This window comes from Podarcis gaigeae (genome assembly GCF_964106915.1).
Source record: "Podarcis gaigeae genome assembly, chromosome: 8".
Lineage (NCBI taxonomy): Eukaryota > Metazoa > Chordata > Lepidosauria > Squamata > Lacertidae > Podarcis > Podarcis gaigeae.
The window spans coordinates 63465034-63492656 of record NC_139684.1 but is presented as its reverse complement, the minus strand read 5'-3'; the positions used below and the strand labels follow the sequence as shown (position 1 = coordinate 63492656).

The following is a 27623-nucleotide window of genomic DNA, read 5'->3' as shown; positions in this document are numbered from 1 at the left end:
TCTAACAGAGGCCTGCAGCATGCAGAGGAAAAGAAGAGGCAATGTGTCAATGGACAGGGCGGATATCCCTTCTGGTAGCAAACTGACTGGACCAGTGCTGAAATGCTTGTGGTCGGTCCATCTACTTCAGGGGTCAGCAGCCTTTTTCAGCCGTGGGCCGGTCCACCGTCCCTCAGACCATGTGGTGAGCCAGACTATATTTTGGGGGGGAAATAATGAATGAATTCCTATGCCCCACAAATAATCCAGAGATGTATTTTAGATAAACGTACATATTCTACTCATGTAAAAACATGCTGATTCCCGGATCATCCGCGAGCCAGATTGAGGAGGCGATTGGGCCGCATCAGGCCCCCGGGCCTTAGGTTGCCTAAGCCTGATCTAGTTCAATAGTGTCTACACTGACTGGCAGCAGCTCTCCAGGGTTTCATGACCTACCAGGGGAGGCTAGGCATTGAACCTGGAGCCTTTTGCCTGCAACACACGCATTCTCTCACTAAGCCACTCCAGGTATTTAAAGGAGCTCAGCTCCCTTTAACTTTTACCCCAGCCCCCTTCAACCAGTGGTTTAAGAATGCTGCAAAAGAGCAAACGAAAGGCCCACAGGACTGGCCCAAGACATTTTGGCACCTGAGGCAGGCCCCGCAATGGTGCCCCTTCCCCATCAGGGAAGAAGGGGTGAGAGAAGAACTAGAGGAGGGGAGATCTACACTAGGATATGCTGCCCCTGTGGATCATGCCACCTGAAGCAGTCACCTCACCTTGTCTTATAAATGGGCTGGCTCAGGTCTCCCAGGGTGTCATGCGCCACCAAGCCTCTTCAGCACCGCAGGCAGTGACACCAGCTGGAGACAACAGGCAGGTGGACAAGAGGGCCAGGGTCTAGGCCAGAGGGCTGTGTCTTTAAGGGGGCTCCATTCTCCAGCAGGAAGGCAGAGCCTGGGAGGGATAATCAGGTTTGAGGATTATACAAGTGCTACACCGGACTCAAGCAAGCCAATTCACTGTGCTCCCTGTCACACCCCATAGATTTGAAAAAGGGTACTCACTGTGCGAAGAAGCCTTGCAGTGCATCTGCCCTAGTCCCAAGAAGCAGGAGGAGTCAAGACCACTTCAGTAGTTGTATTTAATGGTGAACAATGGATTAACCACTCAGAAGAGGAGCTAGGACTCGCCACAGAGCTAAGCTGAAGGTTCCAACTAGTTCCCACTTAATGATGGAGGTGCAGAAGCACACCTGAAGCAGGTGGAGTTTCTATTACAAACCAGTTGTGTCTCTTAAAGAGACAGGTCACATATACTACACTCCCCACCAGGGTTTCTGGTCCCCCACCCCACCCCACCCCATGGTTACTGAACATGCTCAGCTCTCATTGTACTGTTGTTTTCAAAAAGCGCTTCCCCTCTTAATCCTCCCACCTGCAAATCATGGGGTTCCTCTGAGCACGCTGATTCCTCCCTCTCATTCCTCAGTGGCCCCATTTCCACCCCCAGTGTGGGCACTCACCACCTGCATCTGCTATTGGAGGAAGTGATAATAAAGGCTCAGTTGCCACTCATGAGAATAAGCTGTGTTTTCCTGGGACCTGTGCAGGGTTCTGAAGAACGTGGCAATGGTGAAATACTCCACTGTCTTTTCTGCACTTGTTGAAGACCTTCCTTCTGGATCCAGCTTTCAAAGCGCAGACCTTTAGTCTGTCTATTTTTTTCTTACATTGTTTTTACATACAGAATTATTTTTAATTGACTGCATATATGGAATTGTTTTCCATTGTATTTACATGTGGAATTGTTTTTATTGATGTTTCCGCTGTGAGATATTTTATGGAAAGCAATTCATAAATGGCGTCAATAATAATAATTGCACACATGACCCTGCCTGTAACTCTTACTACCTTCCCTGGATCATGGCCTGACCTGATTCCTTCAGACTCATTGTGGTCTGGGCTGCACCGATTCTTCTGCAAAATGCTTTTCTACGCATTGCAAATTATTTTGGATTGAACCGATGATTACTGCACAATTTGTTAATGGTGGCATAATCCCTCAAAGATGTATCTCCTTCTTTTTCACTGTACTGATATTTGTGCTGCTGTAACCTCTACATTCAGCCCTAGTTTAAATCTTGGTTTGAGATGTAAACATTTCAGCAAATGTTGTTTTCAACATGCACGTTAAAAATAGATGAAATCTATCTTTATAGGTTCTATTTGTCGACTAAGACTGCAGTCCTAAAGTTGGGGAGGAGGGGGATGTGCCAAAGGTAGATCATCTGCCTCATCCAGCCCCCTGTTGGGCTCCCATCAGTGGGGCAGCAGTGAGAGTAGATCAGCTTTTTTACTCCTAGGGATATAGGACACAGTCTTATACAGAGTCAGGCCATTGGCCCATCTAACTTAGTATTGTCTATGTGGACTGAAAGCAGCATTCCAGGCTTTCAAACGGTGATGTTTCCTTCCTAGAGATGCCAGGGATTGAACCTAGGACATTCTGCATGCAAAGCAGATACTCTACCACTGAACTCCACTGAACTACAACCCTTCCCCAAACTTCCTCTGTCTTTGTATTTGCTATTTCCTTCTCCCTTTGGGAACAATGGGAAGGAAACTCACTAAGCCACATCCCGGGCTGCTGTAGTTTCCGCCCTGCCTTGGAGGTGTTTCGGAGGACAGTGAAGGCTATTTGCCCTGATCTGTCCAGCCATGCCAAGCATCAGTCCTCCCCCCCCCCCATTTGTTTCCACCAACATCTCAGCAGGGCAAAAGCAACAGACGATACCAGGGCAGCATGGAAAGGGAATGCAACATGGGATCTCCCACAAGGGTTGCCAGGTCAGGAGCATCCCAGACCCTCAGATTTCATGGTCTAAACCTTTGACCTTAGGGGCAAGCATTATCCTGTCTCCAGTTGGGAAACCATCCTAGGGACTGTAGGGTTGCAGGGTTGTTTGTCCTTCAGAATAATGATATCCCCCTTTCTGTTTTTTAAGACTTTTACCCACACACACATAGAAACAAACAGGAACAATGAAAGCAGCAACAGAGTAATAAATATAATCCCTTTTAATTTACTGATTTTTGCCTCAGTATCAGCAACTACGTTGTGTTGATGACTTTAATTTCACCTTCACTAATAAATTCTCATTTAATTAAAAAAAACCTTATACAAGTAACTCTTTCCCTGCCTTCTCCAGAAATTGACTGCAACCTAACTTTCCTTACTTGAGAGTGAGCTCCACTGAATTCAATAGGACTTACTTTTGAGTAGACATGGTTACGACTGTGCTGTTCAATGTGTCATACATAGCATCTCTCATACTCTAACCAGCTATTGATCTGCAGACCTTCTGCATTTTCCCATTTACTTGTCACCTCACTTTGCACTTCTGTGATTAATTAACCCACCAATTCTCATTTCTCAGTTGGCATTGCATCCTTAACGTATCTCAGAAGAAATCTTAATGGTTGTAACAGTATAAAGTGAATGGTAATTGTTCTTAGAACCTCAACAATTTCCTACCAATCCATATAGGCTTCTATACATTCCTGTCATATAATAAAGTTAATTTCTTTAGTTAAGTAGGGCTGCCATATGTCCCAGACATTACTGGGATTTCAAAGGCAGAATCGACTTTCAGGGGGAATTTCCAAAAGGCAGCGCTTTGTCCTGGATCTTAGGCAAATTGAAAAACAATTTGGGGCATTTCCTGGCAACCCTAATCCAAGTACCCACCCTAGCTAAGATACGGCAGGTAGGAAATAGTTTTGACACAGAGGTGGTGAATGTCCAGCCTGGGGGCCAAATTGGCCTGGCATGGGTGCCAATTCGGCCCATGAGGCTGTTTCCCCCCAAAAACCTTATCCACCTACCCCACACCATGTGATGTCATGTGTGGGGCAGGTAGATGCACATCTGAATTGGTTGCACAGCAAATCCCTGTAGGAAGCAGGCTGGGACTCCTCCCCTATCAGCTGATGAGTGGTGACTTTGACCCCACAGGATTGGCTGTGTGACCGAGTTCCCCATGAAGAGCTTGATCATCAAGCTGATCCCTTCAGAGAGCAGCTTTGAACTCGCCACCCATCAGTAGGCAATGACTTCAAGCCTGCTTGATCAACAGCACTTCATGGAATCACAGAAGCTTATTTGAAAGCCCTGCATGGTGCTTTAAAGTCCCCAAAATATTCTTCAACACCAGGTGATTGACAGATGGGTAACCCCACCTACATGTCAAATCTGGCCTCTGAGAGGTAGAGGCCAGGTCAGCTTTCCCATCCCTCCTATAAGAGACAGAGTTGTCTCAGTGGTGGCCCCTTGTTGATGGAATGTTTACCTCAGAGAGGCCTGCCTAGCAACTGCATTAATGTCCTTTCAGCAGCAGGAGAAAATGTTTTGTTCTCCTAGACATTATTAAAATGTGGTTTTTAAATTACCAGTTTCTGCTGTCTTTTTATATGTCTTCCACTCCCTGGCATTTTAAAATTATATGTTACTGCTGGGTATGGTTTTTAACTCCTTTTTATAAATGCTTTTGTGTTGTTCATTGTTCACTTCTGTTAATTTTATTTTGTTGCAATATTATATAATGCAGAACCTAATAAATTTTGTAAGTGAATAATTAAACGTCTTACTAGGTTTACAGATGGCCCCGTTCTCACATTTCAAAATCCATATCTGCCTACTCATTTCACTCAACCTCACAACAACCCTGTGAAGTAGTCATATATTAAGCGGTATACAAATGAAATAATCAATTATTCTCTTTTAACAGCTGGGGAACTGAGGTGGAGAGTGAATTGCCGAAGGCCGTGCCAATGAAACCGTGTCTGAACTAGGATTTGAAAAACAAAGTCTCCTCCAGGCAGCATGTTATCTACTGACAATAATTCAAGGTGGAAAAAAATATTCTGTGCTAAACAGAAAAGATAAGAAAGAAACTTGCATCAGATTAAGATTGCAGCTATTTGCCCTATTTTTATTTTTAATCTAGTGCTGCAGTTGAGTTTTCAAAGCTCTAATTACCTGGATATACTTTACTGCCTTTTACAAATTCTAATTTTTGCACAACCAATGGAGCAGCTTCTTCAGGAGGAGGAAGATGACCTATTTACATTTCCCCCCTTCATTGAAACGCAGTCTGAAGGTTTGTTTACCTCATTGCATAGCTTGCTTTAACTTCAGTTCTGCTTACACAATCCAAATACAGCGGTACCTCGGGTTACATGCGCTTCAGGTTACATACGCTTCAGGTTACAGACTCCGCTAACCCAGAAATAGTGCTTCAGGTTAAGAACTTTGCTTCAGGATGAGAACAGAAATCATGCAGCAGCCGCGCAGCAGCAGCAGGAGGCCCCATTAGCTAAAGTAGTGTTTCAGGTTAAGAACGGACCTCCGGAATGAATTAAGTACTTAACCCGAGGTACCACTGCATAATTTCAGGGGTTCCAAAGAATCTAAAGAGAGGTGGTGGCAGCAGTGGGGACTGTCTTGCGTTCAGTGGTGCCATTGGGGTAGGACTTTGGGGACAGAAGACCAGGTCCCCACTTAGAGGCAATAGCAGAAGCCACCCCCACAAACACAGCAGTGGTGGATTGCAACATTTTGAAGTGGACCTAGAGTAAAACCACTAAGTCCAGAGTCTAAAGTAACCTAATTGTACCACTGGATGTGTTTCTGACATGACTCGTTTCTTGTGCAAAAAGGAAGGAAAAAACACATGTTTAACTCCTAGTGATCAGTTTCTAAGAATTGAGATATGGGTTGGGGGTGGTCTCAAGCCTGCCTGAAAGTTTAACCTGCAAACTCTACCTTCTACTTAACCCCAGGGGTCTAGGAATTAGGTTGGTCCAATGGATTTATTAGATGGTCCACTGGGGTGGGGCAGGACATTATTAGTATTATTACATTGTCCTAGGGCAGGCTACAAGTAAAACAACATTAAAATCAAAACACTATTACACAATATACCGTATATATTTTTAAGTTTTAAACAACTTAACATTACAGAAATAAGGTGGATCCTTAAAATATACATCTTGAAAACCAGGATGAACACCTGCATCTTCATATTCCATGAAAACTACAATAAAGGTGCACGTCACACCTGTGTGTGTTTTGCGGTGGGGGGGGGAGTTCCACAACTTAGGGGCTGCCACAAAGAATGCCCTTTCCTGCCTCCCCTGACCGCCCCCAATGTGGGAAAATGATTGCTTGTACATAAGAGCATGAGCAAAGTTCTTATTGTTGCAAGGTGATTTCATAGCAGGAGGCCCGCTTGGAGCATGATCAACGCGTGGACAGCTCATGCTGTCCTAATGATTGGCCCACGTAAGCATAGCCTGATCGGCTACGTGGCCTGGTGTGATGGCATGGCACTGCCCTTATCTGCTGGCTTAGAAAAAGTTGCATTCCTGGTATTTTGTATCTTTCGGACTTTACACAATAAAGGCTGTGCTGCAGCAGCTCTGAGCCAGCCAGAATTCTTCAACCCATCTCTGTGTGAGACTGATTCTTACTGATGGCGAGCTGGTTCTCGTCACCCCAAATTTCATTAATTTATTACTCCTTCAGATATTAGGAGTGTATCTTATTTCTGTATGCTTGCCAGTGACCCTTTGCATTTGGTTTGTGACATTGTTGACTGTGAGTGGTTTATAGAATTGTAGAGTTGGAAGGGACCATGAGGGTCATCTAGTCCAACCCCTGCAATGCAGGAATCTTTTTGCCCAGCGTGGGGCTCAAACCATTGACCCTGAGATTAAGCGTCTCATGCTCAACTGGCTGAGCTACCTTGTTGTGTGTCTTTATGTATGAGTGGCTGATAGATGTAATGTTTGAGGTAGTGAATGGTTGTAGTGGGTAGGTGGAATGGTGAGCGAGATTGGATGAATGATGGTGTGTTATTTGAAATTTTATATTAAATTTCTCTGTAGTGCTCTCTGATTTATTATTATTATGTTTATGGATATTTCTATGTATTTTGTTAGGTGAACTATTTGATATGGCTTTGTTGTGCTTATTATGTAAACCGCTTTGAGATCCTTTTCAATAGTAAAGTGGTCAACAAATGGAAATAGTGATGATAATAATAAACAAACAGAAAAGCATGTATTTCTTGGTACCGCCCAATGGGGCAAAATTACGCACTTCCTACCCCTGGGGCTCTGTGCCCTCATTAGAGCATCTCCCCCTTCAGCCACAAAGACAAAAAGGGCAACAAAAGGGGGGTGTCCCTCTCAGTGTAACCCCAAAGAGTGCTCTGCAGTGGTTGGATTTAAAAACAATTACAGGAAATATCATCAGTAACCACTGTTTTATCCTGCTCTTCCTACATCGGGAGAATTGTCAGGCGACAAACAGTTTTAAGCTGATGATTGTGACGTTTGCTCCCAGTTGGACTTATCAAGTTTTCAACAGATTTTTAAATTGGATATTTTTATCTGTATGATTTTTTAAAAAAACCAATTTATTACCTACCCAAGCTTTAAGGATGAGGTGGTGGTAGAGATAAATAGATCAATAATGAAAGGGATTTGCGGAGGGCAAGGCAGAAAGAGATTCTGGATTCCCGAGATTCAACCCAGAAGCTTGAAAAAGGTCACATCAAAATTGAAAGATCAATTTGCTCCATGGCACCTTCATCAGTTATTCATGAGGCTGGGTGGCAGACACTTAGTATTCACAATTTGAGACATATCCTTAGACTGGAACAGCCTATTTAAATAGTAAAATTAACTTTTGGGGAATATTCCACACAGGTACAACACAAACAAAATAGCAGGGCATCTTTGTAAACTTCCGCCTGCTCAGTATTCAACATCCATTTCCAGAGAGGGAAGTCTTCACACTTCAAGTTTACGTTCCATTTCTCCTGAGGTAAAGTGGTTAAAAAACAAATAAAAAACCTTGTCTGTTTGTCAACAGCCAAAAACTAATAATTTCTTGCTTTTCTTCATTATGTGGCTTAACAATTAAGAGGAAGTGTGGAAACGAGAATAACGTGCCTCAAAATAAGTTGAGTATTTGAATTGTGCCATTTGTCAGGGCTATATGCATACAGATACTTTGATGACCAGGCGTGACGGTGGCTGATATGCTCCACAAAACAGGAACACGAAGGCATAAGATGCTCTCTGGGTGTGTGAGTGTCTTGAATCCGAGCAGAAAGTGGGGAACTTTTTAATCCTGAGGGCCACAATCTCTTCTGAGCAGACCTCTGAGGGCCAGCGCCAGAGGCAAGAAGAGTAGGTGGAGCATTAGGTGTAAATTTCATCTTTGTAGGGTAGGGTAGTTTCTTCAAACAGCTTCTTCTATTCTCCTTGTAGGCAAGCAGCAAGTGTTTTCCAAGTTCAAGGGCACAATCGAGTCAGGCAAAAACATTCAAGGAGGCTGCAAAACAGGGCTGTTGAGAGATGAGGCTTGGGAGGGTGTGTGGTTTGGGACGAGACCAGAGAGAGAGGGGTCTGGAGGGCTGCATTTGGCCCCAGGGCCTGAGGCTCCTCATACTAACCTCCAGTGGATCCGGCTGTTAACAAGGTTGGTGGTTTGAGCCCACCCAGGAGCAGCTGTGGGCAGGATTACTGCATTGCAGGGGCTTGGACCTTCAGGGTCCCGTCCAACTCTACAATTCTGTGATCCCTGAACTATAGATTCCCATTATCAGGCTTTGGTGCCTAGCCGCCTCCTCTTCAACTGCAAATCTGGCAGGGTGAGTTTTATGCCTCATGCCAGGGGTAGAAAACTTAAGGCCCAGGGGCTGGATGCAGCCCAATTGCCTTCTCAATCCGGCCCACGGACAGTCCAGGAATCAGTGTGTTTTTACATGAGTAGAATATGTCCTTTTATTTAAAATGCATCTCTGGGTTATTTGTGGGGCATAGGAATTCGTTCATGTTTTTATTCAAAATATAGTCCAGCCCACCACATGGTCTGAGGGACGGTGGACCATCCCACGGCTAAAAAGGTTGCCGACCCCTGCCTCATGCAGTCCACATGCAGTCAGCTGACTCCAAGAGCCAATCACTGCCCACCAGAGTCTATAAAGCCCTGCTTTTTATGACTATTGTCACCAGCTTTGAAAACTTTGAATACTTTTCAGTAGAAGAGTGTGCAATACAATGATCAAAAACAAATAAAAACAGTCTACTGGAAAAAAGGTATGATTTTTATTTTCTTAACAGCAAATGTACTTTTTACAGCATATGTTTAACTATATACACAGAGGCATTATATTGTTCATGTTACATACACTTTTTCCTAGAGATTTCCAAAATAGGTATGTTCTCATAAAAATGAAACTTCTTAGACCATTCTTTCAAGACCTTTGCTATAGCAACAACTGCAGCAAACTCCTGTATATGAAGCCTGGGCGACATAGACAAGGACATGAGGTGGTAGAGATATGAGGTGATAAAACAGAGTGCATCACATTAGACGGTGGGTGTTGGGAGGGATCACCTTTGTGAATTCTCCTCTGCACTAGGGAGGGGGACTATCTGGCCCTCCAGATGTTGAACTATCAACTCTCATCACTCCTAGCCAGCATGTCCACTGGTCAGGCATGATGGCAGCTGTAGTCCAGCAACATCAGGAGAGACACCTGCACCCCAATCCTATTCTTCATGAAAGATTCCATGTGAGTAGAAACAAGGAGTGAGTGGGACAACAACCCATCTCCCTGACGTGCTAGATATTTACCTTCAGGAATTATTATTATTTTGCTTTAATATGGACAGCATTCCAAATTTGAACCCTCACCTGTCCCCTGAAGTGAAACATTCTATTCTACCACCTTATTCTGCTCCATGTAGAAGACAAGTTTCTGTTCAATTCTAGTTAGTTTTGTACAGATGAGGATACCGTCTATATAGATATACATATTTTCAGCAGAGATCTGCAACGGACCTTGCATTGTCAACCCAAATAGAAGAGTTTTTTGTACCTTGTGCTACAAGGCAGGGCATGCTGAGAAGAGATGCCTTTTTGGAGAGATGAAGTAAGTTTCATTAAACACCTTTTCCTCCCAGGGTCAACTTAGTACACAGTTTATAAGAGCCAAGTTTCCAAACTATCTGGTTTCGGAGGTTAATCTATCTGCTGTCTTCTGAATAGTCAGCCTCATTAAAGTTTTACTTTGCCCAGCTGTAGCATTAGCAGAGTTATATATTAAAAAAATTCTTTGGGAAAAGTGAAATTAGTATTTCAGAAGCCAATTACAAATCTATAAAACAGATTAGTATATTTCCAACAAGGCCACAAACACAGCAAACTGTGCCACAGTGCAGCTATTCAGGATCATTGTTAAACATAATCTCTTAATGACTGTAATCCTGAGTCTCCCATTATTTAGTTTTCTAAATCCAGAGTCTTATGAAATGAGAAATTAGACTGAGAATTTGTTTTCTAAGCCTCTGTCAGAGACGCAGGTGGGAAGAAGGAAAGATGTATGACAGAAATGCACTTATAAACAGCCATTTAACATTTATTTTTTTTTTAAAAAAATAGAAAGCCGAAAGGAATTATTGTTTTCCTTTAATCCAATTTGGCGGCCTTCGATTTAGCGGCTTAAATGGCTGGGAGGGATACATAGGGGGGACCATAGTAGAACTTACCAAATATTAACAAAAGATGTTTAAGAATAAATATAAGGACCACTGTTGCCTAGTCAACTAGCCAAACCTCAGCATTTGAGTTCTTCCTAGATGGCAAATATACAGAGAAATCTAAGTGAAACTGCTCAGCATCTCCATCAATGTGATGGATGAGTCTTCAAACATTTTTGCTGCCGCAAAAGAGCAAAGGTCAGTTTTAGGAAGAATATCCAACACAGCTGCTGTGTGTTTTTGGATGAAGTACTTTCAAAAGGCAAAAGAGAAAAAGGTTACAGAGCCATACAAACCTGTTCTGACATTTGAAACCATAATTTTGGTTCAAGTTTTTTTCCCTTTTAAAGTGCAAAGCTATATGTCTTAAGAGAAAGTATGCCTACTCTCTTCTGAAGCTGGCTGAAGAACGAACGAAAGAACCCATTACTGCCCACTGGTAATTCAAAGAGGCGGTTCTTGATCTTTCTCATTTTAACAGCTAACACAATTTCCCTGTTTCCAGTAAGAGCTCAGGAAGAATGCAACGAGACAGACCCTGCTTCTGATGGAGCCACCAAAAAGAAAAGCAAACATTGGTCCTTATTTTCTCTCTCTCTTTGCTAAGACCTATTTGAGTGAGAAAAGGAGTGCAATTATAGCCTGCCCTTTGGAAGGGTAAAAAAAAAGCACATCGGATTCAAATTATTGTTCAGGCACGGTGCAGTTCATCACCACAAAGGATCAATACCATGCTGCTTTCCAAAGAATATCACCTGTTACAATCTCTCTTTCCCAACCACCTGTGAATCTTCCTTCCCTCACAACCTTTCCCAGTTGTTGGGGAGGGTGCATGCGAAGGCCAGCTCCACACCATACATTTAACAAACATTTATAGCACTTCAGCAGTCATGGAACCTGAAGTCTATCCCTCACAGAACTACAATTCCCAGCATTCTTTGGGGGAAGCGCTTTAAATGTGTAGTGTGGATGTGGCCAAAAACTGTTCCAGGTATGTATGTATGTATGTATGCATGCTAACCTTTATTGACCCAAGTGCCACATTCATCCCTGGTGACCTTCTGGGGGCCACAAACCAGTAGTGAGTGTGGGCAAAAGTTGGTGTGGATGCGTCTTTGTCTGTCTGTCTGTCTGTCTGTCTGTCTGTCTGTCAGTCACACATACATGCTAGCTCTCACACATGCAAACAGGCACTCACTCCTGTTTGAGATGATCCACACAGATCAGGTGAAGGAATGGGTTATCACCCACCCTAGCTCATCAAAACACTGATTGATGTGGACGGGGTGATTTACATCCCCCTCAGGGCACTGGGCTGAGCAGTCTACTTTATTTTTTTCTTCTTGCCGAAATCAATGGGGTCTGGGATGAGGAAAGGGGGAAGAAAAAAATGTGCTTGGGGAGCCACATCTGATTTTAAAACAACCTTGTACATAAGGACAGAAAAGTGACTAGCCTAATGAATTTTCCAGTGGATGAGGTACAGATACTGCATCCTGTCTCTGGTAGCTCAGTTGGTCTCTGTGATTAGCCTCCACGGAATTCATTTTTGCCTGTGGCAATTAGGCAAGTGGTTAAATACAAGGCTGATTAAAAAATGTACAGCCTGCTTTCTTTCCTGCTTAACAACAGGGCTCGAAAGCAGTTTACAATCAATAAAATAAGCAATAAAGTATTATTCCTTTAAAAATGCATTGGCAGTGATCAACTTTCCAAGAACAGAAAGTGGTGGGCACGTGTTTTAACACCTGCTCTCCAAACCACTTCCCAGCACATTGAAAAGAAGTAAGTCAGGGAAAAGGCAAAATGAGAAGTTTTCTTCCCAACATTAGCTTTCTATATATATGGAGTTTGTTACCCCCACCAAATGGTGAACATCCACTCATGTGATCCATGCATGTGCAGCTTGAAGTGCAGGAACAGAGTTAAGACTTCCACTGCTATTTGGATACATGAAGCTTAAGATTGGGTAGAAACCACACGGGGCTGAAATTGCCCCTCTCCCTGCATGTCTATATGAACATTTTCCAATGGGCTCAACTCATATCAAGCTACAAAGAGGGTCATGAACCATTGGTGCCCCATTCTGACACATGTTTGGACCAGTTCCACAGGAATTTCAGGGTGGTGCAAACAGACTCCTCATGAGACATGTTCAGATGTCAATTTCCTGTATTCCTGGCTCAAAGCACGTAGCTGTCATTTCTCAGGGGGAAAGAATGTTATATTCCACCTCCACCTCCCAAAATTGTCTACATGGAAAGCCAGCCCTGTGTATCACACTGGGCACACTACTCCAGTCTCACTATGGTGTCCCAACAGGGACAGGAGGTCCTATCCTGCTAAGTCGAGATACAATGAAACCAGGCTGGTGGCTACCTGGAGGTGGAAGTTGCTTTCAGCGGTGTGGCCCCTGCTGTGTGGGAAACAAGAGAAGAGGAAGAGCATGCCTCTCCAAGCATTTACACATGGCCCTGCCCCATGTGGCTCATGACTTCCCTTCTCCACAGCATCTGAAAAGGGCCTAGGCATCAAACAGGTTTGATTTCATGGATCAGTAGGGCAGTTTCAATAGTTCTGGTCCACAGATTAGGCAGCTGCTTCATCCTGTGTGCCATTAGTACCAAAACAACCCTACTGATGCTTATTAAAAGCATCTGGCTAGGCTCTGTCCACTCAGCATGCCTGTGGGAGGAGCCAGCAAGTCATAGAGAAAAGGGCTAGAGAGCCACAGCCTGCCATTTCCCCACCTAATGCAGCATCACGTAACCCATAGTAACCTTCCCTGCTTGAACCAGCCAGAAAGCCAACTCTGCCTCGCTGTATCTGCCCCAGAGCAACCTCCTTCCTTGTCGGGCTGCTTCTCTTCTAGAAAAAGTAACTCAGATCACTTTGATGTTGCACCGCCGGCACCCACCTCACAAGACACAGCTGATGCTATCACAGTTTACCACGAGTATTCCAATGGGAAAAGCAGTCTAATACTGTAATGTTAGGTTAGATAATGTTACTTAATTTCCATAATATATGTAAACTGAAGGGGTTCTTGAATAAATATGCTCAGGAGTATCTCATCATTTACATAAAAAGCAAAGTTTTTTTAAAAAAAGAAATATATTTATATATATATTTATTTATATATATAAAGATTATTAAAATATCTAAAGCTTTGGTCTAAAGAGTTATATGGTGACATTATAGCATCCATCTGGATCAGATGTTTGCCTCGCCCACCCTTCTTAAGGAAAACCCTCCGGTTAAAAAAAATCACTCAGAATGCAGTGCATCAAGTTCTCAGTGGTTACGTAACTTGAAAAGCTGGTCAGGAGAAAAGGAAAGAGAGAGAGAAGACGTCAGAACCCAAAGAGGTGGTCGTCTTTCCCCGCCACTGTAGAGGAATCTACTTTGTCCCAGTCAACAGGAGAGAGGATTTCGGCGCTTTGGATATCTTGTGCAGTCAAGCCAATGTCGAGGTCTTGGGGGTTAGTTCGAGATTGTGCCAGTCTGAAAGAGGAAGAAGAAGAAACCCTGTGAAGGGACCTGGAAAGAGTTGTGACTGCAGGACCACCACCAGAAAGAGCACCATGGGAGATGGGGAGTGAGAGAAGTGTCAATAGGTATAGTAAAGGAGGTGGACCACTTCTGACTAAAGTGAGGGTTACTTCGGAATGTCCCTCTCCTCCCCAGGGTAGGGAGTAGGCAACCCTGAAAGCAGAAAGCCAGCTCTTCAGGGAGAATGGTTCTATTGCAGGCATTTGCATGCTGGTCCTCCTGATATCCTATTGACACGGAGTGCTTCAATACAGAGCAGAATTCCAAAAACATGAGTCCTCCCTCTCCAGTATAAAGTGGTGTAGTCTTTTCTGTCATTTATTACATTAATATCCTGCCTTTCCTCCAGGGTGCTCAAAGTGGGATGCATGGTTCTGCCCCGTAGTCTCATTTTATCCTTACAACAGCTCTGTGAGGCAGGTTAGGCTTTGATCGTGCGACAATGATTTATAGCAATTTTATCGAAGTCCTTTTTCCTCCCCCCCCAGCTAGTGCATAGAGGGTAACTGTTTCCTACAAAGCTATTATTGTCACTCAAAAGAAACCGAACTATTTCTGCTGGGGTGTACCTGCTTGTTGGTGTGAACAAAGGTTCAGAAAGCGATCTATCTGGTCTCTATGTAAGGGGTTAGAAGGCTAATGGAAAATGAGTGATGTCTTCCACCTGAGGAATACAAAGTCTGTCTGCATATGGAACCTTGTTGTAGCAAACAACCAAGAATGAGGGGGAATCGTTTGGAAATGCAGTTCAATAAAGGCATTTCTTAAGGAAAATGGTGAGAGTTTGGTCAGATAACTAGCTCTAAAATGCTCTGTTCTCAAGAATGGATACCAAAGGGAAAATCTGGTGTTGGTTGCAGGTCCCTTCAGGATTCTATCCAGAAGAACCAACTTATGGACTTCTCTGCCACAAAATGTGGTGATGATGACAGCTAACGGGAACCTCTGTGTTTGGAAGGAACCATGGGGGAAGCCTGCTGCTATCTAAGCTGGTGTGCTTCCCAGACATGGGCGTAGTCAGGGGGCAGGGAGGGGCAGCTGCCCCCCATCAATAAAAATACATGGTTGAGGTCCTCCCCCCACAAAAGGCCTGCCCAACTAACAAAAGGCCTGCCGCCCCCCAACAAAAATCCTGGCAACACCCATGTTCCCAGAGGCATCTAACTGGCAGTGGTAGAAAGCAGGATGGACCTTTTGCAGTATGCCTCTAAATTCCAGTTTCTGCCAAGTCCAAGACGGAAGAGGTGCTGTTGCATTTGCAGGCATCCCAGGGCAATCTGGTTGGATGTTTGGATGTTGTTGAATGCAATGAGCCATGTCTGTCTCTCTCTGTGTGTATGCACAGTTCCCAAACTCACAAATTACCCTATTTATTTAAAATTCACACCGGGGGGGGGGTGTTCTTTGAATTCCCAAGCAATGCCAGGCACTCCCTGCTAGTCTATACCCAAGCACAGACCACTCACTCTAGCAGGAACTTGACACATCATTAGCTGAGGCCACATCTCATAGGCAAAAGGCCACACTGACCAAAAGCAGCAGCAGCAAATATATATATACGAAGTGCCACATTGAAAAGTCTCCATTTGCCTCCCTGCGGGGCGATTTGTATGGACAGGCCGCCACAACGTCTCTCCAGCACTGTCTGCATTAAATTCCAGTTGCTCATGGCAGCACTCGATGTTTCTGGAGACGAGATCAGGAATCTTAACTCCTCAGGACAGCAGCACAGTGGCAAAGGGATTGGAAATGGCAGCAGCAATCCCAATTGTTCAGCGTCTGCTGGCATCACCAGAAATTTCGGGGCAAGGGAGATTACACACACACACACACACACACACACACACACACACACACACACAGAGGAAGTTCTACTTGCATATCCATTAGGATTACCGGTACTTTATTGCAGCACTGTTAACCTTCTCATGCAAACACTGAGTATGTGGGAAGTAGAAAGACTGGTTGCAGACTTGGCCAGATAGACTGTTACTCTTACGATGCTGCAGTTTTAGGGGTTTCACTTAAAACCCCCTTCCCTTTTGCAGGCTGCTGTTAGCTATGGAGAAGGCAAGAAGAAGGTGTTGCTATTAGCAGGCTTCTGTCATAGAAATGGTGCAGGGAAGAGTTATCCCTGGCACTTCAACCTGATCTAAACTAGAGGAACCTGTGGCTGCTTTTAAGCCCTTTTCTCCAAAGTGGGGAGATTCAATCACTGAATGTCCCATGCAAGGATGAGCAAATCCGATGATCAAGGTTTTGGTTTCTTGTTTTTCCAGGCTTCAGTTCACATTTCCAAATCAGTTTGCCTCCCTACCCCCCAAAAAGGCCTCATAAAATTTATCTGCTTATCAGGGCACCTTTCTCCTAATGCACAGGTGTTTTGCTATGCGATTCCCCCTAACATACATAGAATTGCAAATACAGCTTCCCTAATATAATGCATTTTTGTATGTTATCTTCACCAACCTATTAATTTTGGGGCACACTTTACGCTGCAGAACTGCTGCTGGTCAGTGTGGACAATACTAAGGTAGAGGCACAATTGGCTTAGTATAAAGTCTGCTTCCTATGTTCCTGGTTTATGCATTTTCTGTACACATTACTTAGCTGGAGAACAGAGTTGCAAAATTTTGAGAAATAAGAATTTTGAAGCATGGCTGTGTTTTGGTTTCTGTATGGTTTTCTGAAAGTGCCAAGCAGGCAGGCTTGCCTTTAAATGTGAACTGAATTGAATTTCTACCCCTTGGCTGTTATGAAGATGGAGGTGGGTGGGTAGAGGAGAAGGAGCAGGAGACAGCCAGCTCCCCACAGAGCCATGCATATAAGGAGAGGAAAGAACCACTCCCTGTTCCTAGGCATCAGTATTTCAGGCTACATTCAGGGCAGAAGACAGCACAACTCAGATTCAATAGAAGCCACAGCATATCATCATACACCCTTTACCATTTAATCATTTTTTTAAAAAATGTCGGAAAATTCTGAGATGCATTTCTGTCTGCTCTTTGAGCTGGGAGATTTTTTTTGGGGGGGGGTTGCTCTCCCACAAGGATTGGGGAGCCTCTTCCAGTCAGAGGGCTGCATTTTTTTCACTCGGAGCAACCTTCTAGGGGCTGTAAGCTAGAGGTAAGCACGGGCGGAGGCAAAAAGTAGAAGGAGCAAGAAATGCAACTCTTGCCTTTGTACAGCAGGCTACATTCCAGCCCTGCAAAAGTCAGAGGCTTCTACACACATCCCTCTCCATCCAGACAAAAAGAGGCATTCTCACTCTCCACATCCCCTCCTGACAAAAAGACTTGAAGCTGGGTGAGTGAGGGGTATGGACTGAGGAGAGGGAATTTTGTCTAGGGTGGAGGTGTGACTTGGGGAGGCTCCCAAGGGCCAGGTAGAGAGGCCTGGAGGGCCACATTTGCCCCCTCCCACAGGCCAGAGGGTCTCGTCCCCCCACCAATAACTTGTTCTGTTTGGATTCATCTTCTGTGCCCCTCTCAAGTTGCACCACAGAGGAGAACCAGCACCATCCGGCAACCAGGGCTGTCTCTTTTTCTGCAGAGAACATTGTACGCTGACAACCTTGCCCAAATGTGTTCGTAAAAATGACAAACATGTACATTTCGTTACTTCTGCATTAGTAAAGCTCCGAGTTCAATGCTTCATCTTAAAAATAATAATAAATACTTTACGCTGTTTCAGCCTTAATGGTGGTCAGCTGCTTGCAGTGCTGCATTTAAATGAGGCTTTACGTTTTAAGGTTTGCATTAATGGTGCATTGTGGTTTTTAATGAACCTGATCCCTGATATTTTGGACCTTAGCTCCTGAGTACAATACAAAACTTCATGTTTAGGGTTTTGTATCAAGCTATCAGCAGCTCCTTCCTCCACTTTCAGAGGCAGCAATACTTCTGAATACCAGTTGTTGGGGATCAGAAGCGGGGAGAGAACTGTTGTGCTCATGCCCTGCTTGTGTGTTTCCCACAGGCACCTGGCTGGCTTCTCTGAGAACAAGATGCTAGACTAGAATGAGCCTTTGGCTTCATCCAGCAGCCAGGCTCCAATTACGTACTTATTTTTCTTATTAGGCACCTAATTTTTAAGGCGCTTGGTTGTTACTGCTGCTGTTTTGCTGAGTGGCACTAGGTTGCCCTGCTTGCCTACGTCAGGAGGAGAATCTCTGCACATCACTCCACATTCAGAAATGACACCCGGGAAGTTCTAAGAAGTGCTTTTAACATCACTTGTGAACACACCCTGCTGATGTGGCCATGCATATGGAACAGAGAGCCAGAGGAAGCTGCCATACACTGAGCCAGCTCAGGGACCACCAAACATTTTAGGCCTGTGGTCATATTTGGAATTTTGAGCAAGTGCTGTGGTCACTTCTCCCTTTGCCACCAGATCACACACACCATGTCTGAGAGACAAAGACAGACAGCGAGAGAGAGAGAGAGAGAGAGAGAGAGAGAGAGAGAGAGAGAGAGAGAGAGAGAAAGCATGTACGCATACAGACACACCCACACACTGTTTTCTCAAGGTATCTGGCTAAAAGCTGGATCCAACAGAATTCATCAGTCTTGGACAAGACATAGAGCTGAAAGAGGAAGTGAGAAAGAGTGTCCCTTTTCCAACTTCTTCCATCAGCTCTATGTACTTCTCAAGGGAGAAAAGTGTAGCCGCCCTCACTACCTCATGACCAAATGAGCAGTGAGAGGGAGGCTCAGGGGTTTGTGGAGAAGACACCAAGGGCGCTGTTTTGATAATCCCGCTCCAGACAATTTACAGGAATGATTTTGGAGCAGCCGCTGAGGACCTCTGGAGGGTGGGCAAGGGGCGCCAGAAGAAGTGGTAGCTAGCAGTTCCTGCATCGCATCCTTTAAGAAACCAGCCAGTGGGCCAAATTCCTCCTCCTCCATTTCTGGGGGTGCAAAAATCACCTATCAGACTATGAAGTGTCTGACGTTTATGCATCTGGTGAGGCACTGCCGCCATTGCAGTGAAATAAAAACACGGAAGAAACTTCTTGTTCTTCTCCTACCACAGCACAAAGGCATGCAATATTTTTCGCCCTTCCTCCTTGCCTCTCCCTCACCCTGGACGTGGGTCGCGTAAAATGTTGTGATTTCTAATGTGGCTACTGTGGTAAAGTGATTCTTTTTTTGGTGGGAGGAAGTGCTGATAGAGCTCCTTGCCAAGGATGCAGAGGTACCCCTCTGCCTGCAGGTGGGGATCTGAAATACTGCGCCTTCAATTTGCTTCTAGCCAGGGCTACATCATTTAGGGAGTTTAATTCCCCACCTTATGCACAAATTAGCTCCTGCCCTAAGAAGTTATCAAAATATTTGACTTATCCAGGCGGCTGCAAATCCCATCGTTCAATTAGGCAAACAGAGCACCTCTGAAAGGGTCAGAGCACAGCAGACAATTTCGATTAGAAACATTAAAATGATTTTTTTTTAAAGAGCAGTCACTAATCAAGCCTGTTTCCTGGGCAGTCCCCTGGTGGAAAGACACTCGTGAAACAAAGTAAGAAAATTACCTTGAAAAAGCTTCATCCAGTCCGTCGTCCATTGCCTTTGTTATAAAGAGAAGGGGGAGGAAAATTAGACCAATCTGAAATGACAGTTACCCAGCTCCCAGCTAGCATGCAAGCATTACAGGGTGGGTTTTGCATTTTCTTTGCAATTTCTTAAAAAAGAAGAAGTGTGTGTATAAGGGGGATGACGAAAATGACTACAGAAAGCAGTAGTTTGAAAAATGTTCTGAGGGACCAGGGGGTGCCTTGGAGACTTAGTCCAGTCTGTTCTATCTGGAATGGTTTCACTTGTTCTTATATCTCTTTATATATCTGTATACTGTTGTAACCCTCCATGGATCATTATGAAGAGTAGGTAAAAAAAAATGAGAGGCACAAATACAAGATGGGTGACACCTGGCTTGAGAGCAGTACATGTGAAAAGGATCTAGGAGTCTTGGTTGACCACAAACACAAACTTGACATGAGCCAACAGTGTGACGCGGCAGCTAAAAAAGCCAATGCAATTCTGGGCTGCATCAATAGGAGTATAGCATCTAGATCAAGGAAAGTAATAGTGCCACTGTATTCTGCTCTGGTCAGACCTCACCTGGAGTACTGTGTCTAGTTTTGGGCACCACAGTTCAAGAAGGACACTGACAAACTGGAACGTGTCCAGAGGAGGGCAACCAAAATGGTCAAAGGCCTGGAAACGATGCCTTATGAGGAACGGCTAAGGGAGCTGGGCATGTTTAGCCTGGAGAAGAGGAGGTTAAGGGGTGATATGACAGCCATGTTCAAATATATAAAAGGATGTCACATAGAGGAGGGAGAAAGGTTGTTTTCTGCTGCTCCAGAGAAGAGGACACGGAGCAATGGTTCCAAACTACAAGAAAGAAGATTCCACCTAAACATTAGGAAGAACTTCCTGACAGTAAGAGCTGTTCGACAGTGGAATTTGCTGCCAAGGAGTGTGGTGGAGTCTCCTTCTTTGGAGGTCTTTAAACAGAGGCTTGACAAGCATATGTCAGGAGTGCTCTGATGGTGTTTCCTGCTTGGCAGGGGGTTGGACTCGATGGCCCTTGTGGTCTCTTCCAACTCTGTGATTCTATGATTCTATGGTAAGAAATCTTTTATGAATGAAATAAAATGACCAAAATCAGGGGATCCTCGGTGGGAAGTTTTTGTTATTTTTTATTAAATTTGTATACCTCCCTTCATCTGAAGCTGCTGCCTATCAGCGTGGACCAGTGATGGGCCGACCTTTTGAAGTTGGGGACTGTGTTCCCTCAAAGAAAAGTGGTCAGGGGTTGCAGTCCCATGGGGGGCAGTGTCACAGTTGGCTATGGGTGGGGCCAAAGCCAGAAGTGCAAAGAAAGACCCCCTTTTCTCCCTCCCATCCCCCTGCCCTCTCTCTCTTCCCTTCTTCATCCATTTATCCTTTATCTCATACACAGACACCACAAGATTCATCTATGCACACATACTTCATTCATCCAATTCATTCTTTCTTTCATACATGCCATTCATTCTTCCATCCATTCTTCATCTTCTCTTTCTCCACATGCAAACATACACCCTATTTATCCCAGGACTAGTGCCCCCTGCCAATGTCCCTTGCTTATCTATCATTCTGTTTCCCCTGCATCTTTGTGTTACATCGCCGCCAGGAGAAAGATAAATGCCACCAGGCAGATGTCATATTAACTATGCTTATTATGAGAATGAGCAGCGGGCTCTCACACTCCTTTCCTCCTCCTCCTCCTCCTCCAGCACCCTGACAAGGATGGGCAGGGAAGATTCTGATTAATCATAGCTTGTCAGGTCTTCTGACCCAAGAAACTGTGGCTTTACATGATGTGCAGTATAGTTTGATGGCTTGTGAAATTGCTTGTTTCAACAAACCACAGTTAACATGTACCACAGTTTAGGGCTTTGTCTGAACCTTAAACTGCAGTTAATCTAAACTGCAAGCCAAAGCTTCCTCACTCCTCCTCACAGTTAACACTTGAATTCTGCCTCCTGCACATTTGTAATATGCACGCACGGCACACTTACCCACATGACGTTGTTGTTTTCTGATGAATGTGGCCCAAAGATGCTTCCGTCTGACTGCGTGGAGTTTGCATTGACAGTCAAGGGAGTTTTAGCAACATTCTCTAGGTCTAACAGGTTCCCTGTGGTGACTGCTGCAGGTGGACAGAAATGACAGGGGGAATTAAAGAAGATGAGGCGTAGGAGAGAGAAGGTTTGTAAGCAGGGTTGGAGAACCTTTGGGCCTCCAGGTGTTGGTGGACTCCAACTCCCACCAGCCCCAGCCAGCATGGCCAATGGTCAGGGATGGTGGAATTTGTAGTCCAGTAAGAATGGGAGGGCCAAAGGTTCTCCACAGCTAATTTAGAGGATTCCTCTCCACCATGTATGGCCTCTAATAGAGACATCCTCTTGGATTCATCGGTCGGTCTTTAGAAAAATTATATACCACTTGATTATGGGGCTATTGGGGAGAGATTGTTTGGAACCATCTAGGGGCAACATGTTCTACCTGCTGCATCCCAGCAGCTTTATAAGGAGGAGCTGCCACCAAGCTGTTTGGGCCCTCTGACATATGAGCGGGGGCTGCCCTTTAGCACAGACATGTACGTATTTGGTTTTTTAATAGCTTTTGAAATGTTAAGATTTTCTTGTCCCCGAGTGGTTTAACAATTAATCCCTCTTCCTTGGGAGCTCAGGGAATTGAAGTTATGTGAGGGGAACAAGGGTCTCCTAACAACTCTCAGCACCTTAACAAACTACAATTCCCAGGATGCTTTGGGGGAAGCCACGACTATTAAAGTAGTCTGACAGTGCTTTAAATGTATGGTGTGGAAGTGGCCTGTTTGTGTGTTTTGGAGGGAACAGACTGAGCATGGTTTGTCACTGGAGAGAGATACAGGCACTCTGCAAATGGTCAGAGATAACTCTGTTACTACTACTTCACAAGCTCTAGGAAGCAGTATTAAAACCAGGCTCTGAGATGGAGTCCTAATGGCCTATGGCATGATATTTATTTCATCCTCTTCAGCCAGAAAAGCATCATCCTCCACTCCCACTGCAGAGCAACCACGTTGATCCCATTTTATACTCTGCCCCGAGCACAACACAGTACCCCTTTCCAGTCTATCCTGCTTCGATTTAAGATCCTTCAGCTTTTCCAATGAACGAAAATTCCTGCAGGACCTTTTAGGAAAACACATCTTTGCATTCTACTAGCAGTATGTCCTACTTTTCTGTTTTCTCTCTCTTTCAAATAAGCATATATTTGAATTGCAGAAATCTTTTACGATGCACAGGAGTTGGGAGTTTTTGGAGACAGGCTGCGGGGCACCAATTCATCTGCAGGCTCCTCCATGAGGAGTCAAGCTGAGGGGGAGATGTCAGCTGGCAGATTTTGGGTGCCATTAAGGATGGCAGAGTGAGAAAGAGGCAGATGTGTCTCGCCTGTGACGTGACTCACTAGGAAAGTTCTTCTGTGCTAGCTTAATCTCGGTGTGAGGTGCACACAACAGGAACATAAGGAAAGCCTGCTGGGTCAGACCAAAAGCCCATCTAGTCCAGCATCCTGTTTGTTATGGTAACCAACCAGACTCTGATGGGAAGCCCAGAAGCAGGACCTGAGCACAACAGCAACTTGCCCTGCATGCAAGTCCCTTGCATTAACAGGCATATTGCACCTGCCATTGAAGGCAGAACATAGCCATTGATAGGATTCACGGAGGATATGGCTCCTTCAAAGCCATCCAAGTTGATGACCATCACTTGAATTCCATAGTTTATCTATGTGCTGCATGAAGGACCAAGGGTCTGGGTAAGGAGAAAGGTCTTTGGGCTCATTCGCAGTTCCATTTGTCCCTGGAAAAACCTGTGGTATAGCACTGCATTGGAGCAAATGGCAATGGATTTTCCGTGGATTGCTCTTGGTTCTGATTTACTACTAAAGAGTGGGTTTTCCAGGGGGAAAGTAGTGGGGTAAAAGCAAAACTGCTCGGATCTGTGCTTTGAAGGCATGGGGCAAGTGGAAAACTGTTTGGACCTGTGTTTTCTAAGCATGTGACAAGTGGAAGGGAGGGGCAGCCCTTTGCCTGGCACATAAAAAAACAAAGTTGGTGCCAGGAGTGCCTCCATGGTGACATCGTTCCACAAGAGGGGGCCACCACTGAAAAGGCCCAATCATGTGTTGCTGCCCTCCCAACCTCCCGTGGAGGGGGCACACGAAGAAAGGCCTCACAGAGAAGCATCACGTCTCAAGTGACTTAACGTGTGGACTACCTGTTAGATTCATACCACCTTAGTCACCAAAATACCTAGAGCCAGTCATGTACAGCAGGGATGGGGAAGCTTCCAGGGGCCACATGGCAATGGTGGGCAAGGCCAAAGGCCAAATAAATGTGAATGTTACCTTTGCACAGAAGGCAAGTTTCTTCACACTGCCACATCCTATCTCTGTCCTCCAAGCAGGTATGCCAAGAACATTATCAGTGTTTGAGGACAAATTCCATCCAGGCGAAAACAGTAAAAAAGGTTGCAAAGTCAGACTGGTTTAGGGTGCAGCTTGGGAGGGTGTGTCCCCCAAGGGCCAGACAGAGAGGCATGGGGGGCCGCATTCAGTCCCCAGGCCTGAGGTTCCCCCATCCCTGATCTATTGCCTCCACTGAGTGGCTCTCCAGGGTTTTAGACAGGGAATCTTGCTGGGGATTGCTGCTGGTGTGGTGTAGTGGGAGACCAGGGTTCAAATCCCCACTCAGCCATGGCACTCATTGGATGACTTTGGGCCAGCCACAGTCTCTCAGCCTAACCTACCTCACAGGGTTGTTGTGAGGATAAAAATGGAGAGGAAGAGAACCACACACATCACCTCAAGCTCCTTGGAGGAAAGGTGGGGTATAAATGTAATAATAAATTAATAAAATTAGCTGGGGGGTGGCCTTTGGCATGCAGAGCCAGCGGCAGAGCTGCAGACCTTCCTTCAGAACCTCAGGAACCAAAGCTTGTAACCAAAGCTTCAGCAACATCTGCATCTGTCAAGAGGCAGGTTAACTACTTTGAAATCGGCTGAAAGACCCACAAAAAAGCCCAAACTCCAGATTCAAAGATATTGGACAAAGCCAAACAGAGGTCAGATTTAAAGATTCTGGGCACGGAAAGTTTATCCAGCCCGTTAGAGCCAGCCATTTCGTCGACTTATATCTGTGCTACCCTGAGAGGCATTTTTGGAATGGAGTGGATGTTAAAGAGGATTTCTTCCCTATCAAATATACATGCGGATCAATACGACGCAGCCGCTTTGGACGGGAGCCCCTTTTATGGATGACTTCCTCAGTGCCACTTTGCAGCATCTCACCCGCCAGGAGGGGAAGAAGACAGGCTGTCCCCTCTTCGCCCCCCTCTCCCCTGCCCCACCAGTTCATTTGAGGCTATTTGTGCCACGCAAGCTTTAGAAGATAGCCTTTGCCACCAGACAATTGCAAGGAGGATATAGCTTAAAAACAATACTCGGAAGGCATGACCCCATTTTTGCAAGCTGCACAATCCAGACCGCTAAGAGTTTTAATGGGTCCCTGGGAGCAGTTTTCAGAAAGCTGCTTGCAGGAGTGTGGAGGGCTGCCTCCCTCCCTCCCTCCCTCCCCCTTCCTTTCGCCTCCCTGATGCATGATGGAGGAGTCGCAGAGGTCAAAAGGACTGCTAAGTCCTTGATGGATTTCAATCAGGGGGTCAGTGACATCTGTATACATGACATGCACCTGAATCTGAGTGTCTCCAGGAGAGGGGGAAGGATTTTCAGTTACTAGAGACCACTGACAACCAGAGATGGAACTGTACCCACCCACACCCTCTCTTTAGTTTCTGCAAGACTTGTATGGTGAACGTTTGTGTATGTGTGCAAGAGAGGGCCCTTAAGAAAGGAACAGTTCATAACTGTCTCTAGCTTCAGTGTTTGGACTGTGAGTGCTGTTCCTTATGCAGCTCCTTATGCAGCTAAAAAGGTACCACCCAGGCATCAGGAGGTTTTAGCAGGCTTGGAGAAATCTCAATGTTCCCAGTATTTAATAATAATAATAATAATAATAATAATAATAATAATAATAATAATAATAATTTATTTATATCCCGCCCTCACCAGCTGAAGCCGGGCTCAGAACGGCTAACAACAATAAAAGTAACACAACATTTTAAAATCAATTCATTTAAAAAAGAAAAAAGGGGGGGAAACCTTTGAGTGGGTGGGGAGGGCTGTTGGCAGTGAAGAGCCCAATTTGGACTGAGTGACAAAAGGGGAGGGAGCAGAAAACGCTATTAGCTGGATAGGAGAGCTGAAAATAATGCCAATATATTTCAAATGTGGCAACCAATGCGCCCCTTTGGTTTCAAATAGTACATGGGCCGACAAGTCTAAAAAGCCCAGGACACAATTTTTCACCGCCCTCTAGCAACTATGGTGGCTCATTTACCAGAAGCAATGTATCTAGTGTTAACTCTGGAAGTGTATCCTCAATTCTGACCAAACTAAGCCTAGGACCTTCTGAATGCAGAGCAGATGCCGTATCTCAGCAGCTGAAGACCCTGGCGAGAGGCTGCAGGTACTGGGCAAGACAGACCAGGGGGCTGGCATGGTACACAAGGCAGGCAATTTCACCCCACATTTCCTTTGAACAGAATCTGTTTCTTTAGTCACTTACTTCCTTTTGATGAGGCAGAACTATCCAAACTTGGACTGCTGGTGCTTTCTCCTTCCGAGATGGCCTTTTCCCGCTTTTCTGTGGTGGGGACACAAGACAGACAAATACACCGTTTAGTTTGTGGCTAAGTTTTAAAGTCTGATTTCTCTAACAAGCCACGAAGCTGCTTCCACACCTTGCAATGGGGTGAGAGGCCTCTGGCCTGTGGGCCAAATGCAGCCCCTTTAGGTCTCTTGGGATGCTCTCCAGGCCATGCCCCCTACTGGCCCTGCTTCACATCCTCCTTAAGTGCTTTTGTCTGGCCAGAATGTGTTGTTCAGCTCCGACAATGTCGCTTGCTTGTCTGGATGGAGGCCAGAGAGGGCTGTGTGTAGAAACGTAGCCTACTGTACCAAAAGGTTAAATTTACACTTCTTGCTCTGCTCACTTTCTCCTCTGGCCCCGTCCACCACTGGGATGGGGCCCTTGGAAAGCCATCCAGCATACCCAGGCTGTAAAAGCGCCCCCCCCCCCACCGCCCGCTTTACAACATCCTCTTCAGTCCTAATGTAAGGACAGAACAAATGAGCGGCAGTATCGGAGGCACAATTTCTAGCGCAAGTACGCTGACTGGGCTGGCAAGAGGCAGAGTTTGGCTCCAAGGTTTAAGTGAAGTGGCTTTCTCTGTTAGGATTTTTTTCATTAAAAAACCCTTTATTGCCTTCTTTATTCTCTGGGGAGACTTGAAGTACCTAACAGAGAAATAATAAGAATAGCAGGCTGGATTTAATAATATAGTTATTCAATAACATAGATACACCAGTGGAAGCCAGCGCAGGGATTTAAGAATTCCAATCGCATATGATAAACATTAATCTGCACCAAAGCTTCCCCTGGCTCTAGCCCCTGGGGGGAGCTTTCCCTGCAAAAATGGTCCTCTGAATCATGGGGTAGTCAAAAGGGGGGCAGCTGCCCCCCATCAAGTAAAACAATAGAACTACTTAACTGACCAATCACTTCGGCTCTGCCCCCCCTAATGAAAGTCCTGCCCCCCCAACAAAAATCCTGGCTATGCCCATGCTCTGAACACCAACAACTGAAATTTCCCACAGTGCCCCTGCCACAGCTTGACTCCAGGGCATTGTGGGACTGCTATTTTAATTTCCCACAATGCCCCAGAGCATTCCTACCTTGAGGGCATTGGGGGGAAATTAAATGAGCACTAGGAGGGGAAAAAATGAATGAGCAGTCCAGAGCAGCTGTTAG

At 45.1% G+C, this 27623-nt stretch overlaps 1 protein-coding gene and 1 long non-coding RNA gene across 3 annotated transcripts in view; one reads left to right on the top strand and one right to left on the bottom strand.

The window, feature by feature from the left end:
- Positions 1 to 3031: 3031 nt before the first annotated feature.
- LOC310851023 lies at positions 3032 to 8511 on the top strand. The gene is made up of 3 exons (XR_014567540.1): positions 3032 to 4499; positions 4772 to 4892; positions 7758 to 8511. It is a non-coding gene; the product is annotated as an uncharacterized lncRNA (long non-coding RNA).
- A 631-nt stretch (positions 8512 to 9142) lies between these two features.
- The window catches only part of LDLRAP1 (low density lipoprotein receptor adaptor protein 1), a 66258-nt gene continuing 47777 nt past the window's right edge, over positions 9143 to 27623 (bottom strand). For both annotated transcript variants that reach the window (XM_083751838.1, XM_083751839.1), the window contains exons 6-9: positions 26379 to 26456; positions 21721 to 21851; positions 19687 to 19721; positions 9143 to 14105 (exon numbers count right to left, since the gene is read on the bottom strand). In XM_083751838.1, the coding sequence (XP_083607964.1) occupies positions 13955 to 14105; positions 19687 to 19721; positions 21721 to 21851; positions 26379 to 26456 (395 nt within the window). In that variant the 3' untranslated portion in view covers positions 9143 to 13954. The remainder of the gene's footprint in view (positions 14106 to 19686; positions 19722 to 21720; positions 21852 to 26378; positions 26457 to 27623) is intronic.